Source organism: Laetiporus sulphureus, assembly GCF_001632365.1.
Source record: "Laetiporus sulphureus 93-53 unplaced genomic scaffold LAESUscaffold_10, whole genome shotgun sequence".
Lineage (NCBI taxonomy): Eukaryota > Fungi > Basidiomycota > Agaricomycetes > Polyporales > Laetiporaceae > Laetiporus > Laetiporus sulphureus.
Window position 1 is genome coordinate 401,712 of NW_024468519.1, and position 18,240 is coordinate 419,951.

General features: G+C 53.2%; 7 protein-coding genes across 7 annotated transcripts; 2 read left to right on the forward strand and 5 right to left on the reverse strand.

Annotated features, from left to right (window-relative positions):
• Positions 1–38: 38 nt before the first annotated feature.
• Positions 39–5,276, reverse strand: LAESUDRAFT_48935 (uncharacterized protein). The gene is made up of 9 exons (XM_040902662.1): positions 5,238–5,276; positions 4,808–5,167; positions 4,679–4,747; positions 4,437–4,622; positions 3,475–4,385; positions 1,777–3,417; positions 1,119–1,718; positions 867–1,071; positions 39–816 (listed from the first exon to the last, which is right to left on the reverse strand). The coding sequence occupies exons 2-9, from the start codon at positions 5,108–5,110 to the stop codon at positions 133–135; spliced, it is 4,599 nt and encodes a 1,532-aa protein (XP_040766415.1). The 5' UTR covers positions 5,111–5,167; positions 5,238–5,276; the 3' UTR covers positions 39–132.
• Positions 5,277–5,966: 690 nt separating this feature from the next.
• On the forward strand, positions 5,967–7,060 carry LAESUDRAFT_723583 (uncharacterized protein). Its single transcript, XM_040908441.1, has 2 exons — positions 5,967–6,108; positions 6,176–7,060. Exons 1-2 carry the CDS (start codon positions 6,082–6,084, stop codon positions 6,860–6,862), a joined length of 714 nt encoding a protein of 237 aa, XP_040766416.1. The 5' UTR covers positions 5,967–6,081; the 3' UTR covers positions 6,863–7,060.
• Positions 7,061–8,333: 1,273 nt separating this feature from the next.
• LAESUDRAFT_648255 (ribonuclease T2) lies at positions 8,334–9,991 on the reverse strand (the record flags this gene model as incomplete). Its single annotated transcript, XM_040904099.1, has 12 exons — positions 8,334–8,458; positions 8,515–8,614; positions 8,671–8,775; positions 8,843–8,881; positions 8,941–9,021; positions 9,086–9,127; positions 9,300–9,347; positions 9,488–9,548; positions 9,611–9,626; positions 9,684–9,735; positions 9,790–9,810; positions 9,872–9,991. The coding sequence occupies 12 exons, from the start codon at positions 9,989–9,991 to the stop codon at positions 8,334–8,336; spliced, it is 810 nt and encodes a 269-aa protein (XP_040766417.1).
• A 56-nt stretch (positions 9,992–10,047) lies between these two features.
• LAESUDRAFT_49257 (uncharacterized protein) lies at positions 10,048–10,761 on the reverse strand. Its single transcript, XM_040902670.1, has one exon. It carries the CDS (start codon positions 10,698–10,700, stop codon positions 10,146–10,148), a length of 555 nt encoding a protein of 184 aa, XP_040766418.1. The 5' UTR covers positions 10,701–10,761; the 3' UTR covers positions 10,048–10,145.
• A 192-nt stretch (positions 10,762–10,953) lies between these two features.
• Positions 10,954–13,478, reverse strand: LAESUDRAFT_696880 (meiotic sister-chromatid recombination aldehyde dehydrogenase; the record flags this gene model as incomplete). The annotated part of the gene is made up of 12 exons (XM_040906284.1): positions 13,299–13,478; positions 12,914–13,244; positions 12,680–12,862; positions 12,466–12,623; positions 12,314–12,409; positions 12,140–12,264; positions 11,742–12,085; positions 11,497–11,678; positions 11,422–11,426; positions 11,316–11,365; positions 11,111–11,237; positions 10,954–11,050 (listed from the first exon to the last, which is right to left on the reverse strand). Exons 1-12 carry the CDS (start codon positions 13,443–13,445, stop codon positions 10,954–10,956), a joined length of 1,845 nt encoding a protein of 614 aa, XP_040766419.1. The 5' UTR covers positions 13,446–13,478.
• Positions 13,479–13,600: 122 nt separating this feature from the next.
• LAESUDRAFT_723587 (uncharacterized protein) lies at positions 13,601–15,744 on the forward strand. Its single transcript, XM_040908442.1, has 10 exons — positions 13,601–13,699; positions 13,750–13,776; positions 13,826–13,873; positions 13,935–14,028; positions 14,088–14,209; positions 14,260–14,360; positions 14,417–14,619; positions 14,676–14,786; positions 14,855–15,017; positions 15,069–15,744. Exons 1-10 carry the CDS (start codon positions 13,664–13,666, stop codon positions 15,433–15,435), a joined length of 1,272 nt encoding a protein of 423 aa, XP_040766420.1. The 5' UTR covers positions 13,601–13,663; the 3' UTR covers positions 15,436–15,744.
• A 208-nt stretch (positions 15,745–15,952) lies between these two features.
• Positions 15,953–17,716, reverse strand: LAESUDRAFT_757398 (aspartic proteinase precursor; the record flags this gene model as incomplete). Its single annotated transcript, XM_040912293.1, has 10 exons — positions 15,953–16,150; positions 16,218–16,256; positions 16,318–16,436; positions 16,495–16,634; positions 16,693–16,840; positions 16,898–16,956; positions 17,014–17,153; positions 17,210–17,307; positions 17,370–17,397; positions 17,462–17,716. The coding sequence occupies 10 exons, from the start codon at positions 17,714–17,716 to the stop codon at positions 15,953–15,955; spliced, it is 1,224 nt and encodes a 407-aa protein (XP_040766421.1).
• Positions 17,717–18,240: the final 524 nt, after the last annotated feature.

The following is an 18,240-nucleotide window of genomic DNA, read 5'->3' on the forward strand; positions in this document are numbered from 1 at the left end:
TAGGCCGAGATGGACATTCTGCGACTACGAGAAGCCTCAGAATGTGCAGGCTGTCTGCTTAAACAGAGCGCATTTGAGTCATGCAAACTCGCGCTTCAAGGGCTGACATATTATGTATTGGCCGCAGAATGCCTATATACTAAGAGGAGGTGGCTCCTCCAGAGCATGGTCTAATTGAGCGAGCTCATTGTCATAAAACCGGAGTAACGCCTCCTTATTCGAACAAAATTGTTCAAGCCTCATGCGTATCGCCTCGGCAGCCGCTGCTGGCCTCTGATGTTTCAGAGCCGAGCCGATTCTGCCAGGAGCCATGAGTCGATTGGTCAAGAACAGGAACCCCTGGCCGTTCCCTAGGACTTGCACGAACGCTACGCCAGATCGATGCACCCATTGTGAGTACTTGAAAGGTGCGCGGCGATAGGAATACACAACGTCCACTTGCTCTGGATACAGAGCGGCAGCCTCGATGTCGAGGACGAAGCCATGCTTGCGGAGCATTGCATATTCGAAATAAAACTTGGCCTGAACTCCATCTGCAACTCGCTTATCTAGATCAGGCACGATTGGCGGCGGTAGGGCGATTGAGATGGGGAAGCATGATTGGAATGGATTTCGATCCCTGATGTCGCAGATCTGCGTGACATAGGCTTCGACGAGCTTTAGGCCGTACCGCTCTATCGTCCGGCTCCACTGTCGCAGAAGGTCGTCGATACAACGAGCAGTAGTACCGAGCCATTGCAGCTCGAAGTGGAAACAAGTCGCAGGATTGTGGATGATGTCGTGGTGAAGGATGACAGACTCGGCCTGGTCGCTCCGCTGTGGAAGGACAGTGAGTGAGATCCATTGTATGGTAGCGAGATATGCACCTTGTTTGGGTCAATGTCAATGACCATGCTCTGGCTCATGATGAGACGCTTCTTGGTTTTCTTGATGGAGGAGCCACCACTTCCTGGGTAGAAGCCCGTTCGTGGACCAGAATCATCACCTGGCGCTTGACGAGAAGAGCGGAACCATCCGCCTCGAGGAGTCATAGGGACGAGGTATTCGCCTTTCAATGCGTAAAAGTAATGACTGTTGAACGGTTAGGACAGCCCATATCAGCAAAACAGGCGACGCACCCGTCCAGGAACCCATGAGCTCCTCTGCAATGTTCAAAGAGGCCACGCTCCTGCAACTTGTTCCCCACATCCACGCCTTGCTCTCTGGAGGAGATATCGCGAAACTCGCGTACAAGCCACGAAACAAAGTCGGATCCTAGGAAGGAGTTTGGATACTTTCTGCCATGCCACCTATGCTCCTTGATGGGGACACCCTCTTCCTCACGCATTGCCTTCGCGATAGCAGCCAACGACATATCCGCGATATCTCTCTCGCTCTTCGTCTTTTTTCGCAGAGGTCCTTTTGCATGGATCTCGTCCAGCTGTGCGATTAGTGACTCATCGAGGATGCATGCCACCGGTTCCATATCTGTGGTAATGAAGCGAACTGGAGGAGTCGGTCTTCCCTTTTCTTCCGGCGGACACCATCGCGCCTTGGAGAATAGTTCAGCTAGTTTGTCCATCCCCAACAAGCGCACCTCCTCGTCATTCAGCTTTTCCCCTGCTGGGCCTACATTTGTGGAGGGTGGCTCGTCAGTTGGGATTACCACAAACCGAGTTCGCCAGTAGCGAATCGATTCGTTGAATTGCGTTTCGTAGCCTGCCACTAACATGTCAAGTCTGGAAGTATATGCACTGATTAGCACAATTCTATGACTGAGCAAATGCATGAGCCTACCGGTTCCATCCGTAACCCTCCAATCCATGCGAGATGAAAGAGGTCGAAAGCTCGGTGTAACCAACGCCGAGTTTGGGCCATATCAAGCATTGATATTGAAAGGGCTGTACCTGTGGCATCCGCCGCACGTACCGCCGAACCTGGATAGAATCCCCGCGATATGCAATGCGATGGATCTCGTTGCTCATGCTCAGATATATGGGATCGTGTGGGGACTTCAGCACATCCGAAACACCAGTCGGCTTGGGAGTCGCATCATCTTCAGCAACGTAGGACCTGGTACGTCGAAGCACCTCTGGAACATCCATCTCGTGAGGTGCCGGCCTGCTTGGCCGCGAGACGAATTGGAACCCTTGGGCGAGACGCGATGCAACCATCCCCCGCATCACAGCAAGCGCCCATGCGCCGCGCACCTCGTCCGCAGTACCGCTCACAGACGGCGGACGGACGAGGAAGGAACGCATCTCCGGCGGGTCCACGACGAAATCGTAAAATGTCATGTCGTATGCCGCCTCCAGCTCGGACATAGGTGGGAAGTACTCTATCGTAAGCGGGAGACAGCCCGGTGTCTTCATCGCCTTCCATTTGATCTCATGCTTGGAGAACGGTTCTGGGAACATGTGCTGCCACCTGCGCGCCAGCGACCACTGCATATAGGAGACGCGCGAGGAAGGCTTGCAAGGATTCGTCTGGACCGCGTGATATGACGGTCCGACGGACATTGCGCTCGACGTGGTCTTGTCAATCATTCTGCGCCTCGGCATAACCAAACTGTCGCGCGGAGAGGTACTGATCGGCGACCGTATTTGAGAGACCGCCGGATGTGATACCACTGTTTCTTCATCAGCATCTCGGCGGGACGATATGGTCCTGATCGTCACTTGTGGGGAGCGCACCTGCGGAGTGCGCACGGCCGTCGGAGTACTCGCAGCCATGACCGAACGTGGTGGCTGTGCTTCCGATCTCGGAGAGATAGAGGCACCGCGTGTTGAGGTACCAGACACTGGAGTCGTCTGAGGCTGGCTTGGCCCGCTCTTGAACGGATTAAACAGCCAAGACGGCATGAAGGGAGATCTGGTTGAGGAAGTTGCCGCCGAAGGCTTCTGCTTGGATCGGCGCTTACTAGACGATGCGGTAGAACGCACACTCTTCAACGAATGCCCTGAACGATTCGACAGGATCGACGCCTGTGATGGCGAGCTGCTGAGCCCGGCCGAGGCCGCCAGTAGTACCTTTTGCTCTGCATCAGACGCAGATAAATCTGCAGGCATCTGAACCGGCTGGGCAGCCTCCTCCTGCAGATCGTGCAACGACCAAATCGAGGCCTCCGAGTTGCGACCTGATGACGTACGCTTCAGGCTGCTGTCGTGTCGCAGCAACGCAGCAATGCCCGAGCCGCTCCCTGACGAAGCGATGGAGCCACGATTTGGAGGAATGTGCTGGGTTTCCGGTATCGGTGCGAATATCTCGGAGTCGAAGGCATCTGCATCCTCCTTAGAGATACATGCGCTCCCTGATGCATCTGAATATGTGGAAGATGACATCGGCGGAGGGAGGAATGGGATTTCGATGTTCGATAGCACGTCATTATCCAGCAATCCTAGCATCTCGATTTCATGCATTTTCGCTCGAGCGACGAACCTGGTAATCTAGTGATCAGCATCGATATGCCACTACAGGAGGAGCTGACTGATATACCTATCTGTCCTGAACGGATGATCCATCTGCTTGTCCCAGAAAGACGTAGCCATCCAGAAAGGCTCCCACCAGAACAGAGTCTTCTGCCTCCCAGCTGCCTGCAGCTCCTCATCGCCACCCCAGAGTGGGTCGAGCGCACGAGAGCCGATCAACCCTGCAGCGCCCATACGTACGTCAGGCTCTACACCCTGAAAGGAGAATATCGGGCTCTGGTGCAGGGGCGGCTTCGTGAGACAGACGAGCTCAACACCGAAGCCCTGGTCCAGCAAGCGGGTCGTCGTGAGTCGCAGAAGCCGCTTCGAGATGCGGTAGTAGCCCGTGCCAGGTGTGATCACAACGGTCAAGGACCCGGTGAGCGAGAGCGACCGGTCAATGTAATGCGTCTCGGTGGGATTGAGCCCCAGGTTGAGCGCTTCCAACAGCGGACCGTCGTGCGCATACGAGAGCTGCCCGACAAGGCGCGCGTGGCCCGGCTCACGCGAGTTGACGGTGGGCCGATGGTAGTGGTGCGTGAGCAGGATGTCCTGCTGAAATGCCCAGAACGAGTTCTTCAACCCGACGAGGGTCGGCTTCCAGTCGTACAGTACCTCGAGGTCAGTGACGACCTTGTAGAAATCTTTGTACCAGCGCCCGTCCTCGTCCTGCCGCAGCGGGCCCGCGGCGTAATCGACCTCGGATGGATCGTAGAACACGCGCGAGATGAGCACGATGGTCACGATATGATTCGTGCCCGCTTCGCGCCACTTGTTGAACAGCGTCGGGAGGAAGGAGTGCACGATCTTCTCATTGTACCGCTCGCCGTCGCCGGCGAACTCCCAGAGCTCGCGGCAGACTTGGATGAAGATTGTCACTTTTGCGGAGAGTGAGCGATAGATGGCTTTCGTGGAGGAGGTGATGTATGCTGATGGTACCTATTTGCGCTCCATCATCTTAGCGGAATATGTCCTTTTTGGCATGCATACCTTTTTGCCACCAATGTAGATTGCTTGTATCTTGGCGGCGATCACTCCGATGAAGGAGATCTCCTGTTCTACATATGTGCACTGGCCGACCAGATGGGAGCTTAATCTCCACATTTCATTGCGTCCCAAGTATTGGTCTTGGAACGTGAGCTCGATGTACTCGGCGGAGTACTTCGACTTGTCGATCTGACGAGCCGCCTTTCTATAGCTGCATGGTAGCGACAGGAAACAGAGAGCGGTACCTTCGTCAAGGTGACCTCTCCATTGTTTCGCAGACCGAACTGGTCAGCAACTGGCCTAGGGACGGACACCTTACAATGTTACAGTTGTAACTTCGCACTGGATCCCAAAGGTCATATGAATCAACATACTTGCAACTGAGGCTTCATGTTCCCTTCATCCTTCTGCACACTGAACAGAAACCCGGACGAGCTCCCGATCGCAGATGTTGAGACTCGGATCACATCGCCCTCTGCAACCCCTGGCCACCACGAGTGATTCAGCTGCACATTTGGCGAGTCTTTTGGATCGTGCACCCAGGTTGTGAGCGTCTTGGAGTCGCCAAGCCTGAGCGGCGTTGCGGACACGGACGGAGGCTTGTACTGCGAAGTGACGGTGTTGGATCGTCTCCGGCCGAACTGAGAAGCTTGAGATTCTGCTCGGGAGCTAGACATACTGTGAGGCGAGTTGAATGACCAGCTGTACTGTTGAGCAGAACAGTGCTGCACGCGCTGCAAAAGGGGAGGAATACAACATGATCATTAGCCATCTAGTCAACACGACACTGAAGCATCGACTTACAAAGCTTTGGGGCCTCAGGCCTCAGTACTCAGTCCTCGCACGTTTCAAACAATCAAGATACGTGCAGTGCCAAGACGAAGCCAAAGAACATGCAACTTCCCCAGATACTTCGTCGCGGAGGCAGCCAAATCTTCGACTAGTAGTATATGATGATATTGGATGTCTTCCTGCTTCCTAAGGTTGATAGATCCTCGTTCCAGAGAGGATAATCGAAAATAGATTCAAACGTATAGTATGCAAGCGTCTGCAACGTGCAGACAAGCGATCGGGTATGTGCTGTGCTGGATCTTGCTGAGCTTCAAATAGTATACAGTACTTGGTCCCCCTGGCAGCCCGTTTACGGTTTGTGTGACACACACCTCACTTAATGAGACAAAACCTTCCAGCTCCTACGTTTTGTTTTCTCACTTTTGGGCTGGGACGTACACTATTATAATGTGTAATGCTACTCTATATGAGTTTCCTAGAGAATCAGTTTACGGATAGGCATGCATTTGTTAATACCAGGTGACGCGATTGTGGCTGGAGTAAGCGCCGTCCACGTGATGATCTAAACACGTCAGTGGCGATGATCAAGTCGGCCTCACTGGCTTTGTTCCATCCATCATCAGAGTGCTCACTGGACAAGGTACGGAAAGCTGTGTGTTCGTGTTCATATTACTATCATAGGTTGTATCCTGATTATCCATTGTGACAGGGCCCCGATATACGCTCTCCTTCGATCTTCAGCGGGGAACTAGCCTTCTCGAATACTCAGCGTGTCCGGTTATCCACGATATTTAAGGCGTTCTGAAACCTAGTCCGTTCATTAGTCTCACTCGCAGGCTTTCCAACATTGCAAGTCATGTCCTCCCAAACCACCAGAACATCTGTATGTACCATTCGTTACATTCTCCTGCCACATTCAAGCCCACACCGTTCGCAAATTCGTTTTTCAGAATGCGGCCCGCGCTGTAGACTCTATTCCACAGCCATGGGCTGTCCTCATTGGCGTAGATAAGTACCGCTACGCGCCTTGGTTGAGCCGCGCCGTCACGGACGCACGCAACATCGAGACCTACCTCCTCCGTGACTTGCATGTCCCTTCAGAGCAAATCGTCCTACTTCTTGACGAGGACGCCACCCGCGCCCGCATCCTCGATGCGCTCTACACGCACCTCCGTGACAATGACAACATCAAACCAGGCGATCCCATTTATCTCTTCTTCGCAGGCCGTGGCGTGCGCTACCCCGTCACCGACGGTAAACCGGTCAACGCCATCCTTCCCGTCGACCGCGGCGAGGAGGTGACCTTGGAAGACGGGAGCACTGGAAGCGTCCTGGACATCAGCGAGCGAGAGCTGGAGCACTTCTTCGACGAGTTGAACGCATCCAAGGGCCCGAACAACACGGTCATGTTCGACTGCTCGTTCTTCATAGACGACAATCCCCCGCCCAGGACGCGCTCCGCGCGCCCGCTGCAGGGCGTCGCGGCGCAGGATCTGATCAAGGCTGCCGAGCAGGAACCGCGGAGGAGGCCCGTAGCTGGGAGTTCTGCGCTCTCATCAGGGTCGTTCTACGACCAGTCGGGCTCGCGCGTATTCATGATAGGATGTCAGCCCGACCAATATGCCTATGAAACTTAAAAAGAAAAGCACATGGTTCGCAATCTTGCTTCACCTGGTTCATCGTTAGGGCTCATCTGAGCTCCAGAATTGCGATAGCGCCAGCATCCATGCACGATTGATGATGAAAAGCCTGATTCGGGAGCATTGATTCCATCATCTGCATCTTCATGATTGCATCATCGCCCTCCTTCATTCCACAACAGAATAGAGATTTGTAGCTATGTCCTTTGTACTTGTCCTCCTTCCGTGTCCTCGCTCTGATTTCCTTCTTGTAAAGTGTTATGTAAATCATACTGTGCCTGCTCTATGTACATCAATCTGCCATGCCCGTAGTTGAGCCTCACGCCATCGACCTGTGATGAAACTGCTTCCAAAACAAGAGGCCAGCTTTCCATTTCGGTGATCGCGAACGCGCCAACAATGACCTCTTCACACCTATGAAGTCTCCTCTGCCGATGTCCTGATTGCATGACCTCATTCATTGATGTTGTATGACAGCTGCAGATCTTTGAGCTGTAGATCAACGAGGTATTAGTTCGTCGTGGATGTCATGTCATCTACCTTTCTTTCAACCCAAGCTCATCGTCCTCCTCGCTGCGCATTTGACTTCCACCAAACTTCTGTATTCTGAAGAATGGCAGACAATCTTGTCCACCCGAGCAACGTGCGTGCCCATTGCTCTTACCAGGCGCTACTATACTACTACTAATGGCATACCACGCTCAGCCGCACAAGGACATATCCCGCTCCGAGGGGCTGCAATCGCAATCTCAGCCCGGAAACGGTGCAGGCACTGAAAGCGACCAGAATAGCCGCAGTTCGGGCGATGGCATGATGCAGTCCTTCAAGGAGAAGATTGCTAGTGCTGTCAGCAAGATGAAGCAGAATGCTGCTGACGAGGTACTATGTCTCTGCTTTATGCACAGCTATCAGATGCTCACCCATTTGCAGTGAGTACATCTACACATCGTGGGACAGATCGTTCCTCATCTGGTGCATGTAGGCGGATGCTCGATGATATTACCATTCAGGTAGGCGCAGGTCACACTTCCACGGTCCAATGAGACTGACCATCTGATGCAGTAAGTGCTCCCAAGGCTTACAAACACATAAGGTAGCTATTCCTCATGAAACTACTGGACAGGCGGCAATATGGGAGTGACGATATTCCGGACGAGTTCGGTGGCCCAGTCGTGTGATATGACCATTCGCGCGTACGTTGAATCTGTACCGTCTGTACATAAAGCGGCATGTGTGGCACCAACTTTCCCTTTAGACCCATCCATGCATGTTACAATAATTCCTATTACTTTGGAACGACCGCCGATCTTTCTACATCTGCAACATCACCTTAAGTACAGCATGCAATAACGAGAGCGCCGAGTGTCCGTATTCTCGCACGGATACCGTCCTATAGTTCAGAGCGGGAAACACTGAACATGTCAGCCACCCGTCCCGGTTTTCGCAACCGAAACAAGCCCTCCGCTGCTTACCGGCCATTGGTCGAGTAGCTTCCGTCGTCATCGTCATCGTCATCGTCCCCATCGTCATCATTATTCGACTTTTCCAAGTATTGGATGCCGCTCCTCTTGCATGAGCCCGCTTCGTACGCGTCTACGAAAGATCACGTCAGTGTCCCGTGACGCTGCACGAGATGCTGCAGGACTAACCGATAGGAATGAATTCTCCATCAATCAACGAGCCCTGCAGGTTGAACCAGTACTCTATCTGGTATAGCTCGCCGTCATCGCAGTCGAAAGACGCCGTGTACTGGATGACACCGTCGTTAGTTAAGCGACCTATACATATAAGCAGGGCGCACGCACTCCATAAGCACTCTGGATGGCGCTCTGCAGATCATCGAGGCTGTAGGTCGTGGAATCGGACGGCGTGACGCCACCTTCCTCGAGCCACGTGTATGTCGTTAGATTCTAAGCGAAATCGAGCAACGCCGTTGAGTATCGTGTGCGCGCCAAAAGGCAAAGTAATCGAAAGCACCTGGAACAAGCTAACAACCCTCTCGAAGAACGTCACAGCCTATCGCGCCTGCATTTCAGCCCACCTTCGCCACAGATCGGTGTGAGGAGACTACGTACATCAATGCCAGTGGGACTTCCGCTTGGGAAGCAAGATGTCTGTAGCGTAGTATAGCACGTTCCATGCGTGTCCCATTCGTGCTGTAGATAAGTGCCATCAGATTCTGGCGAGAAAAAGACGACCACGTCAAGGATTCTCGCTCACCTGCCAAAAGTCCTCGTTCGACTCATCGTCGCTCAGCCAGTACTGGCTTGGCACCAAGCCATGATCAAAAGAAACGGCCATTGTTATGGTATAATATTCAACAATGAGGATTTTCGCAGTTGCAGCAGGCGACAGTGAGAGTATCAGTGCAAGGTATGCAGAGCACGACACTGCGTCAGGAAAGAAGCGGATCGAGACAACGTGGAGAACGCACGGTGTTCATATAATCCAACGTGGAGGTCGCGCCCTGATCCTCGAGAAGCTGTGGACGAACATAACATCATGTTTAGCGGCATTGTTTGTGAATGGTGGATGTGGCAGGCGTCAGCGCCATGCGGACACCACCACACTCGACGACCACCAAGGATCACGAGAAGAAAGGTGTCGCGGCCGAGCACGCACCGTCGAGATATCGTCGTAGTCGCGCGAGGAGTCACAGTCCTCGGGGTAGGAGCCATCACAGCTGCATCATGCCCCGTCAGTACGTCATTGCACCCGCGATTAGTGAGGGAAGTTGAAGCGCACTAGTTCGGCCAGAGACCTGCACATGCATCCGCTCAGCAAGCTTTCGAAAACACTCAGGCCACAAAGCGCATACCGTGGATCGTCCAACTATTCTCCGGGCCAGTCGAAGGATCGGTATCCCACAGCTTCACTTATCGCTCAGTATGACATCATACTCGCAGATCTTTCCCGCGGCCCACCTGCACCATCTGGATCAGACCCTACAACGTCGGACATGAGCCGAAGCTCGCGCGCAAGTCAGAGGCGGCAGTGGACACGTACGTTCGCCTCGAAGCAGCAGTAATCCGATTGTACAGTCGTGTTCTGGCACGACACAGGCAAGTCGATCCCGCACTCGGAGCTGACCTCGGGGTCAAGCACGTTGAGCGTAAGTGGCTGCATTTTCCTGCGCGCGGCAGCCGCGCCTGAGAGCGCGAGCAATAGCATTACCAGCATCTTGTTCTTCAAGTCCGTCTCTCAGTCGTATGGGACCTCAAGTACGCGAGAGAAGGAAAAAGGGGGGGGGGGTAGACGCAGATTCACAGCCGTTGGGGCCTTAAATACGTCGCCCACCAGCTTCTTCTTCTTCTGATATGCGGGGACGAGCAGACATGCTATAACCGCAGCCGGCTGCTGGCGAACAGCTGCATATGGAGAAGATTCCGTCAGTCCTGTGCAGACTTCGGTGCAAAGATAAGCACTGGATACGCGCGAGTAATCGCCGAAGCGCGACACGCGTGGGCGTGCGAGCTCGTGCAGTGTATGGCAACGAGGGCCGAGAAGGGGCAAGGGCTGCGCATGGATGAGAAGTGCCCCATGCTCTCTTGCCCAAGTCTTCCATGCGATGTCGACTGATATAGATAAAGCAAGCCAGCGATCGTTCTGACGCGTGTCTGGGAAAAGGTTCGCGGAGATCTAGTTGTTCGAGGGTGTTTCGAGACCGAGAACAGATCGAATGTATGCAGCGCGTGTGCTGTCGGGAGCAACGTTTCCTATGGACTCGATAGCACGAGGCTGAACTGTACGCACATAATAAAGACGCCGCCAGCCATGTGCGATGCCTCCGCGAACGTTCGACTACTGCTGCGCAGTAACACAACGTCAGCTTCATGCGCGGCACGATACGTGACACCACGACGGCCCCATTAGTCGCCACTCCGAGGGCGGTAAAATCCCTGTGACGCTTCTGTACGCAACGTGACAGATTCAATGCAATGGAACGCACCGGGGCTCGTGAACAGCGATGCGTCGTCCGAAAACAAAAGCAGTCGTATTAGATTGACGGATATATACAGCACGTTCGTACCGTGTACCGGCGCCGGTGCTCCGGCGCCCAACGAAAGTGGCAGAGACGGACATGGGCACTACCTGCGCACTGCCTGTATGAGCCTTTTCAAGGAATCTATCCGCAACCTCCACCCATCGCCGTATACAAAGCCAACCAATCCGCTGATGAAATCCCTACAAGGGTCGCTCAGCGCGCCTGCAGTCATAGGCGTCAAACAGGAAAGCGGCACGCACCAGCTCGCCCTGACGCTTGGTATCGGATAGTCCACTACCCTGGGTATACTCGTCTGCACGAGCCATGCAAACCGATCCACCACTATCGCCTTCGGGTTTGTGAGCGCCCGCAGCCCCTCCGGTCCACCTGACAATGTCAACGCCATGAGGTCAGTTCGCACGTTCGTCCGTCAGTGGCAGCTCATCAATCAGGCACCACACGCACCAAACCTCCCGTAACCGCTCGCTTTGAATCCGCCGAACGGCAGGTCTTGACTGCCACACTCTGAAATGAATTCTTTATTGCACCTACCAATAGAAGAAGTACGTACTTTAGCTGCAGGAGCGAGTAAAATTAGTACGCGAGTGTATAGAGGCACAGAATACGGCGTTCTGATGATACGCACATAGAACACTCCGAAGTCATTGATAGCAACCATGCCGCACTCGAGTTCTTTCGCGACCTTAAGGCATTTCTCTTGGTCAGGTCCGAATACACTTGCTCCGAGGCCGTACCGCGTGCCGTTCGCGATAGCGATTGCTTCCTCGATTGTCTCGTACTTTATCAGGAGCGCCACCGGTGCGAATACTTTCGTAACATCCAGTGCAACAATCAGCGATTCGGCATACAGAAGTACTGAAAATCCCTTACGCTCCCGTTGTGCAAGCTCAGACTCCGGATCCGCGTTCGCAATCACAGTAGGCAAGAAGTAGGACCCATTCTCCCAAAGCGGATGCAAGTGCTGTTCCCCGCCCTTCACGTCTAATCCTGCATCAAATGCAAGCTGCACTACGCCCGCCGTGTCCTCTGCGCGCTGCCCAGAAATCATCGCGCCCATGTCCACCTCCGGCGAGAATCCATCGTTCGGATTTGCCAGTGCGGTGCCCAGCCGGAGTTTATCCACACGCTCCCACATCATTTCATGCAGCCGGTCGTGCTGCGAGCTATGCACGATCAGCCGCTCGATGCCAATGCAGTTCTGACCGGCGTTCTGGCTGTGAATGGATATGAGGAGGTCAGTGCGTAAGAGAAGCCCAAGAGAAGCGCACTATACTCCGCGCATCCAGAGACTGATGTATTGCTCAAGGTTGGTATGGGGTAGAATGACTGCTGGATCTTTTCCTCCGAGCTCCAATGTGACCGGCGTAAGATGCACCGTAGCGGCCATAGCGACCTATCACATGGCTATCATAGTAATCGTGAAGGAAGCAACGCATAAATACCTTGCGTCCAACAGTCTCTGAGCCGATAAAGGTGATGTGCTTGATGAGCTCGGATTTGATCAGCGCTTCTGCTTCTTCAGGATAGCAGCATACGAGCTAACAGAATATTTGAGTCACTATCTCAATTGTACGTAATACATTGCATAGCTCACTTGGACAAGCCCTGGATCGTGTCCGCACGCACGCAGGCACTCCTGAATGGTACCAACGAACCACCGGGATGACCAAATTACCTGTTCGGAGCACTTCAGTACAACAGCATTTCCGGCAAACAATGCAGCAATGATGGGTGACCAAGCATTGTGCAGCGCTGTATCACAATGAGCACACATCGAATGCAACGGAAGGACACATATGTCGACTGACGATAGTTCCAGGACACGATGGCGGCCACTACGCCGAGCGGCTCATAGAAGACGTATGAACTCTTGTAAAACATGAGGAAGTTGTTGTGCCTTGAATCCGGACGCAAGTACCGTTCACCATGGTTGATCAGCCAGTCCAGCTTGGAGCATGTCGTGAGCACCTCTCCGAGAGCAGCGTCAAGCACTAATTGGGCGTCAGCAGAGAATGATATATAATGAGAGTATTATCACGTACTTGTCTTCCCAGTATCCCTACACGCGACTTTTGCACAGACTTCCTGGTTGTCCACGAGCCATTTCTTCAGGCTCTTCATGACACGTCTACGGTCTCGAAAGTCGGTCCTCTTCCAAACCCTTTGAGCTTCCACGGCGCGGCCAATTTTCTGCGATATCTCCTCATGGCTATCCGCAAGTATTGTGGCTAGATGGTACGAGGTAGCCGGGTCGTAGCTCGTGATGTACTTCCGTCCAGGGAGCGTGAAAGCAGGCCGCAGGTCTTCGTGAACCAAATGCGATTCGAGACTAGGGTTTGGTATCCTGTGTGCCTCGAAGCGAGGCCCTATCTCCTGCAGCGGTCGAGGTCATGCGAGGGAGTCTATTAGAATGGAGGCGAAGCGTACAGGCGGTGCAGGTTGGTGGAACGGTACTGCTCGGTTGAGGATAGACCGGTAGCGGTGAATAACAAGCCAGACGCCAACGGTCACAAAGCCCAGGATCATGTAGAAGACGTCCACGCCTTCCTCATCGTCGTAATCGTAGTCGGCCATGCTGGACTCGTGGCAAAATTGCGATACACGTCGTCGGGCGTGTTCCGCATTCAATTGCTGTGGCACGACTGGAGGCGCGTTGTTGTGGGCTATTTGTGCTCGGTGGCGGAGGGTTATCATCGCGAGGTAAGCGTCATTCTGATCACAACTTGTTCATCCGCCACCACCAACTTCGTCCTCGACCGCAGCGCCCAGCGCACACTGTACGTCCAGTAACAATGTCAGGAAGAGAGCCAATGTGGTTTTGTCACGAGGTATGCTCGTTGCTCCTCCTTCGGCTTACATACCGCTGAGCAGTGCACAGTGTCATGCGGAGATGCGCCCGCTCATGGTTAGTACGCTCAGCCGAGTCAAAGCGAGCTCGAGTGACCATCGCGCAGGTCCCAGATCCTCATTGCGCATCATGTAATGGGACATTCGTTGAGAAGGTGCGTACGCCATCTTGAATCGGATCGTGCTGGCGCTCACGTGGACGCAATGCGGTTGCAGCTAGACAATCCAGCAGACGACCCTCGAGAGTTTGACCACGTTCACGATGGATTCGAGGACGATGCCTTGCCCCAGAATATAAATGGTATGCTCGGTACGTCGCGTCTACTGCAGAGCTCAATCAGAGGGCCTGATCCCTCGGGCTCCGCATAGCCGGTCTACGAACGATACTGCAAGGTGGTATGTCCAACGCCCAGACGGGCGACGGTTCTGGTCCAGCTTCACAGAGATCGCAGTCGGAAGGTCCACGTGCGAGCTCAAATGGCTCGAGCACGGTTCGTTGTGCTCCTCTGCGCGCCACCGCCATACCTCATGTCATGTGCAGGGTGGCGGCCCTTTCACAATCAGGATAGATAGGAGGCCAGGATACCAAACAACAACTATTATTGGAGGACGTCCTGGGGCAGGAGGACCCTCCTATGCAGAGTAAGCCGAATCGTCTCCATATGGCAATCTATGCGTGATTCTAGCGAATTATGAAGATTCGTCTCTGGCGGGCCGAGTCGACAAGGCGGCGGCGACGCAATCAATGGAGCGCTCATGGCACAGTACCTCCTTGCGATGCTGGCCAATCGGCCCGGTCAACGGAATCCTGGTTCAGTTAATGACTTGTTTGGAGGCCTGTTCGGTACGCCAGAAGGCGCAGAGAATGGCAGATGGGGCGACTATGTGTTCAACCAGGAGGGTAAGCGCATAACATGTTATAGCATAGCGTCGACGTGGCTGAACTCCAGATGACAGCATTGGATCAGATCATCACGCAAATTATGGAGAATTCGAACGCTAACGCACCAGTCCCTGCTACTGAGGAGATCATGAAGAATTTACCAAGAGAGATACTAGAGGAAGGATGTGGGTTGAATGCTGGCAGATGCTGCTGCATTATCTGGTTGTTGTCGTAGCTGAGATGTCACTTGCAGCGCCCCTGTTGGAGAAAGATTGCGCCGTTTGCAAAGAGCAGTTTCAACTTGGCACTGAGGACCCCGATGAGCAAATCATTGTAACCCTGCCTTGCAAGCATCCTTTCCACGAACCTTGTATAATGCCTTGGCTCAAATCCAGCGGGACATGTCCCGTTTGCCGGTACGTCCCGCTCTGATGAAATACCCACACCACGAGTTAATAGACTACCAGGTACCAACTTATTCCCCAACCGGAGCACCAGGCTCCAGGCTCCAGACCTCCAGGGGGACCTTCTTCCAATAATGGCTCTGGTTCAGGCAACGGCTTCAATAGTTCCAGAAGTCGAAGTCCCGGTGCCTCGCAATCAAACCCTTCATCACCGAATCATAGCGGCCCGCATCACCACGGAGGGTTCCTGAGTCACTTATTCTCACTTGCTAGTGGCAGCCACAGTCATCATCATGAGAGCAACGATGGGGACCACAGTCAAGCTGGCTCTAGCAGCAATCGAACTCATGATGGTCATCGCCGATCGAGCTCGAGCGACGGCGACCATGGAGGTAATATTCCAGGTGGATGGGCCGATCAGCTTGACTGATTGCTCACTTGGTTATTCCTGGTGCAGAGCGATTTGGCTTGGGAATCTAGGCTAGTACTTTCGTGCGGATATGGACTGTGTTGTGATCTCTCCTGTTCTTGCGTCAGCATAACGACAACCGGCGGATGTATCATCAGATTGTAGCTCAGTGATTAGACTTTCTGTCTCAGGTGTCCTGCGTTAGTTAGGATGCGGCTGTTCTGGGCACTGTAAGCGCGCACTTTCCATCGACCAAGCCACGATATGACGACCGTCCGTAAACTTGTGGTCCATTCAACCTGATGAGAAGACAAATCGCATGGATCGCATCCGTCATCTGGTGGATATAAGACATTTATGATTACAGAGGTGGGCCATCTAGTACAATAGAGCAGTCGATGTAGCGAGTTGATGCCAAGGAAGGACATTGAAAGGGCAGCAAGAGGTACCGGAACCACTGTGATCAACGAGTGAACTAAGATATAAAATCACCACATCCAGAAGAAATCCATCAATATCGGCCAGAAAAGGATCCAGGTTAGTTGGTGGTTGCATTCGTGTAAGATGTGCTGGCAAAGCCCACGCGGGAGTTGCCCGTATCAAAGACGGAGTAAAACCGCTCAAGGAAAGTGAGCCCATTGATGAAGTCCATGCCTGAGCCCGTATCCGAGCCGATGTCGGTGACAACCAGATAGATGTTATCGCTGCTGCCGCCGATAGCGCTGTTCAACGATCTCTACATGAGACAAGAGAATTACTGTCAGCGGGCCGAGCTGGCAGCGTTGATGAGTGACAACACTTACGGGCCAGATCTGAGCGTTCGCAGTAAACTCATAGATTTGCTATACGGATTGGCAGGACAAGTCAGATCATTGATGATGCTTGTATTGCGAGGATGCTTACTCCGCCAATGTTGAAGTAGAGGCTCTCGAGCTGATCGTATTGATCAGCGGTGATGCGCAGCAGGCCGGTGTTTTCGTCCTGTACTGCACCGGTAGCTTGCTGATAGCGACTGAATGCATCTATAGATGGAGACGTGAGCTATTGAACGGCTGCAAGATTGAAGCTTGGGCAATATACCGGAAGCGATGAGGGTGAGCGTCGTGCCAGAATCGACAACTCCTGCAGTGGATGTCAGAATTTCGGTGTTGGAAGATCCATAGGTGATCGACTGATCGATGCCCCAGAACGTAGATGACGGTGAGGTGGTTGTGAGAGGGCTTGTAGAAAAACGTTCAGCACCGAATAGGCTTCGGGATATTAAATGTGCACGCGTACACGTAATTAATGCTTCCAGTGTATTTGGATGAATCAGTACCGCCGAATGTCAGCTCGCCATTGCTGTCAGAGTCGGACGTTGCGGGTTCAAAGGAGAGGGCCATAAGGTACTCGGATATGAGGCCTTGGGAATACAAGTTGTCCGTCACTGACAGAACATCCCCTATCAGCAGGCGTTGTGCAGATTGTCAAAAGGAGATGTTACCCGTAGGCACCGTGTTCATGTTTGTAACGGTGTCCTCCGTCAAGTCGGTCGGCCCAACACTGATTCGCACAACCGTTCAGTGCTTTGTCAAATACAGGAGGTGACCGTCACCTTACCCCAGTATGCCATCCATGTCAGTGAATCCCTCTGCATAAGAGGGGACGGCGATTGATTGCTGTGAGATGACCAGGTTGCCCAATGTGACAGTGTCATTGTATTCCTCCCCGATGAAAGCTCCAGAACCGTATTGGACCTCCTGTAGCAATGATCAGTGAGATCTATTCAAGCACACACCAGGAAAGTCTCAATTACCACTTGATCGCCTGTATCGACACTGGTAGAAGTCGCGACGTAGGCTTTGTTGACACCGACCACGGCGTTTGAAGACCCAGTATCGATCAACAGCGAGTCTGGGATGACAGAAAGTGCCATTAGACATAATCGTACGGTGATGGCTTAGCATCCTCCTCACAGTATGTCGCAGGCGAGCCGACGCCGACCTGATCGCAAGATGGTCAACATGATGTGAGTGATACATGTTCACGTGAGGCAGGTACAACGCACGTTTACGACATAACGGAGGCTATCGCTAGTCGCCGAGACGCTGCTAGAGCTTGCGCGACTATGGACCTGGTATTTTCCTGAGCCTTTCAGGTATTTTGCGCGCGCCTGGTCTCGCTCGACGGTCTTGACAATCCCGGTCGTATTCATCTGCTTCACCATCGGAATCGATATCGCCCCATTGCGCACTTGGATAAGATTCCCAGCCACAGTGAGGGTAAGGAAAACGAGCGAAAGGAAAGTGGAGCTGAGTGCCATGGCAGGAATGTGAGCGAGGAAATGCGGGATGGAATGGTGAGCAATGAGGTCCATTTCGCACTCCTTTTATCATGATATCATTGCACTCGAAGGCACACAATGATGTGTAGCTGACATGACAGACGGTATTGTCTCTGTTCCTGTTCAACTTCAACCCGTCTGATGCGAGGAGGTGAGCTGAATAGCAGAACTGGCCGCAACATGGCAGGCGCTCGGGACGCAACACAGCCTCAGGCTGTTGTCAAAGAGACCCTGAACACGAAGACTGTACAGGTACCAGCAAAGTGCGCTATCCTCGCTCATCGGGAATATTGCGCTGAGTTGCGATGAACTTTTATGTGGTGTAGATTAGCCTTCAATGCCTAGAAAATGATCGCTTCGCGGCTCACCTGCGCGCTTTTCGGGGACTCCATGTTCCACAGAGCGAGATGTCTGTGAACAGCAGGACTTTAGATGCACCTAGAAGTGAAGAAGCATGCAGAACATTAGTATCAACATTTGAGCCGTTTCGAATAGTTCACTTG

Excerpts from the sequence above, each read along its gene's own strand:
- LAESUDRAFT_49257 (XM_040902670.1), bottom strand. The coding sequence starts at position 10,700 with ATGAAGCTGACGTTGTGTTACTGCGCAGCAGTAGTCGAACGTTCGCGG.
- LAESUDRAFT_723587 (XM_040908442.1), top strand. The coding sequence starts at position 13,664 with ATGTCAGGAAGAGAGCCAATGTGGTTTTGTCACGAG. Across the intron at positions 13,700-13,749 it reads CAATGTGGTTTTGTCACGAG|TGTCATGCGGAGATGCGCCC; the intron begins GTATGCTCGTTG and ends AGCAGTGCACAG. Across the intron at positions 15,018-15,068 it reads GGGACATGTCCCGTTTGCCG|GTACCAACTTATTCCCCAAC; the intron begins GTACGTCCCGCT and ends ATAGACTACCAG.
- LAESUDRAFT_723583 (XM_040908441.1), top strand. The coding sequence starts at position 6,082 with ATGTCCTCCCAAACCACCAGAACATCT. Across the intron at positions 6,109-6,175 it reads CCCAAACCACCAGAACATCT|AATGCGGCCCGCGCTGTAGA; the intron begins GTATGTACCATT and ends TTCGTTTTTCAG.
- LAESUDRAFT_48935 (XM_040902662.1), bottom strand. The coding sequence starts at position 5,110 with ATGTCTAGCTCCCGAGCAGAATCTCAAGCTTCTCAGTTCGGCCGGAGA. Across the intron at positions 4,748-4,807 it reads ACATGAAGCCTCAGTTGCAA|GTGTCCGTCCCTAGGCCAGT; the intron begins GTATGTTGATTC and ends TAACATTGTAAG. Across the intron at positions 1,072-1,118 it reads GCTCATGGGTTCCTGGACGG|TCATTACTTTTACGCATTGA; the intron begins GTGCGTCGCCTG and ends ACCGTTCAACAG.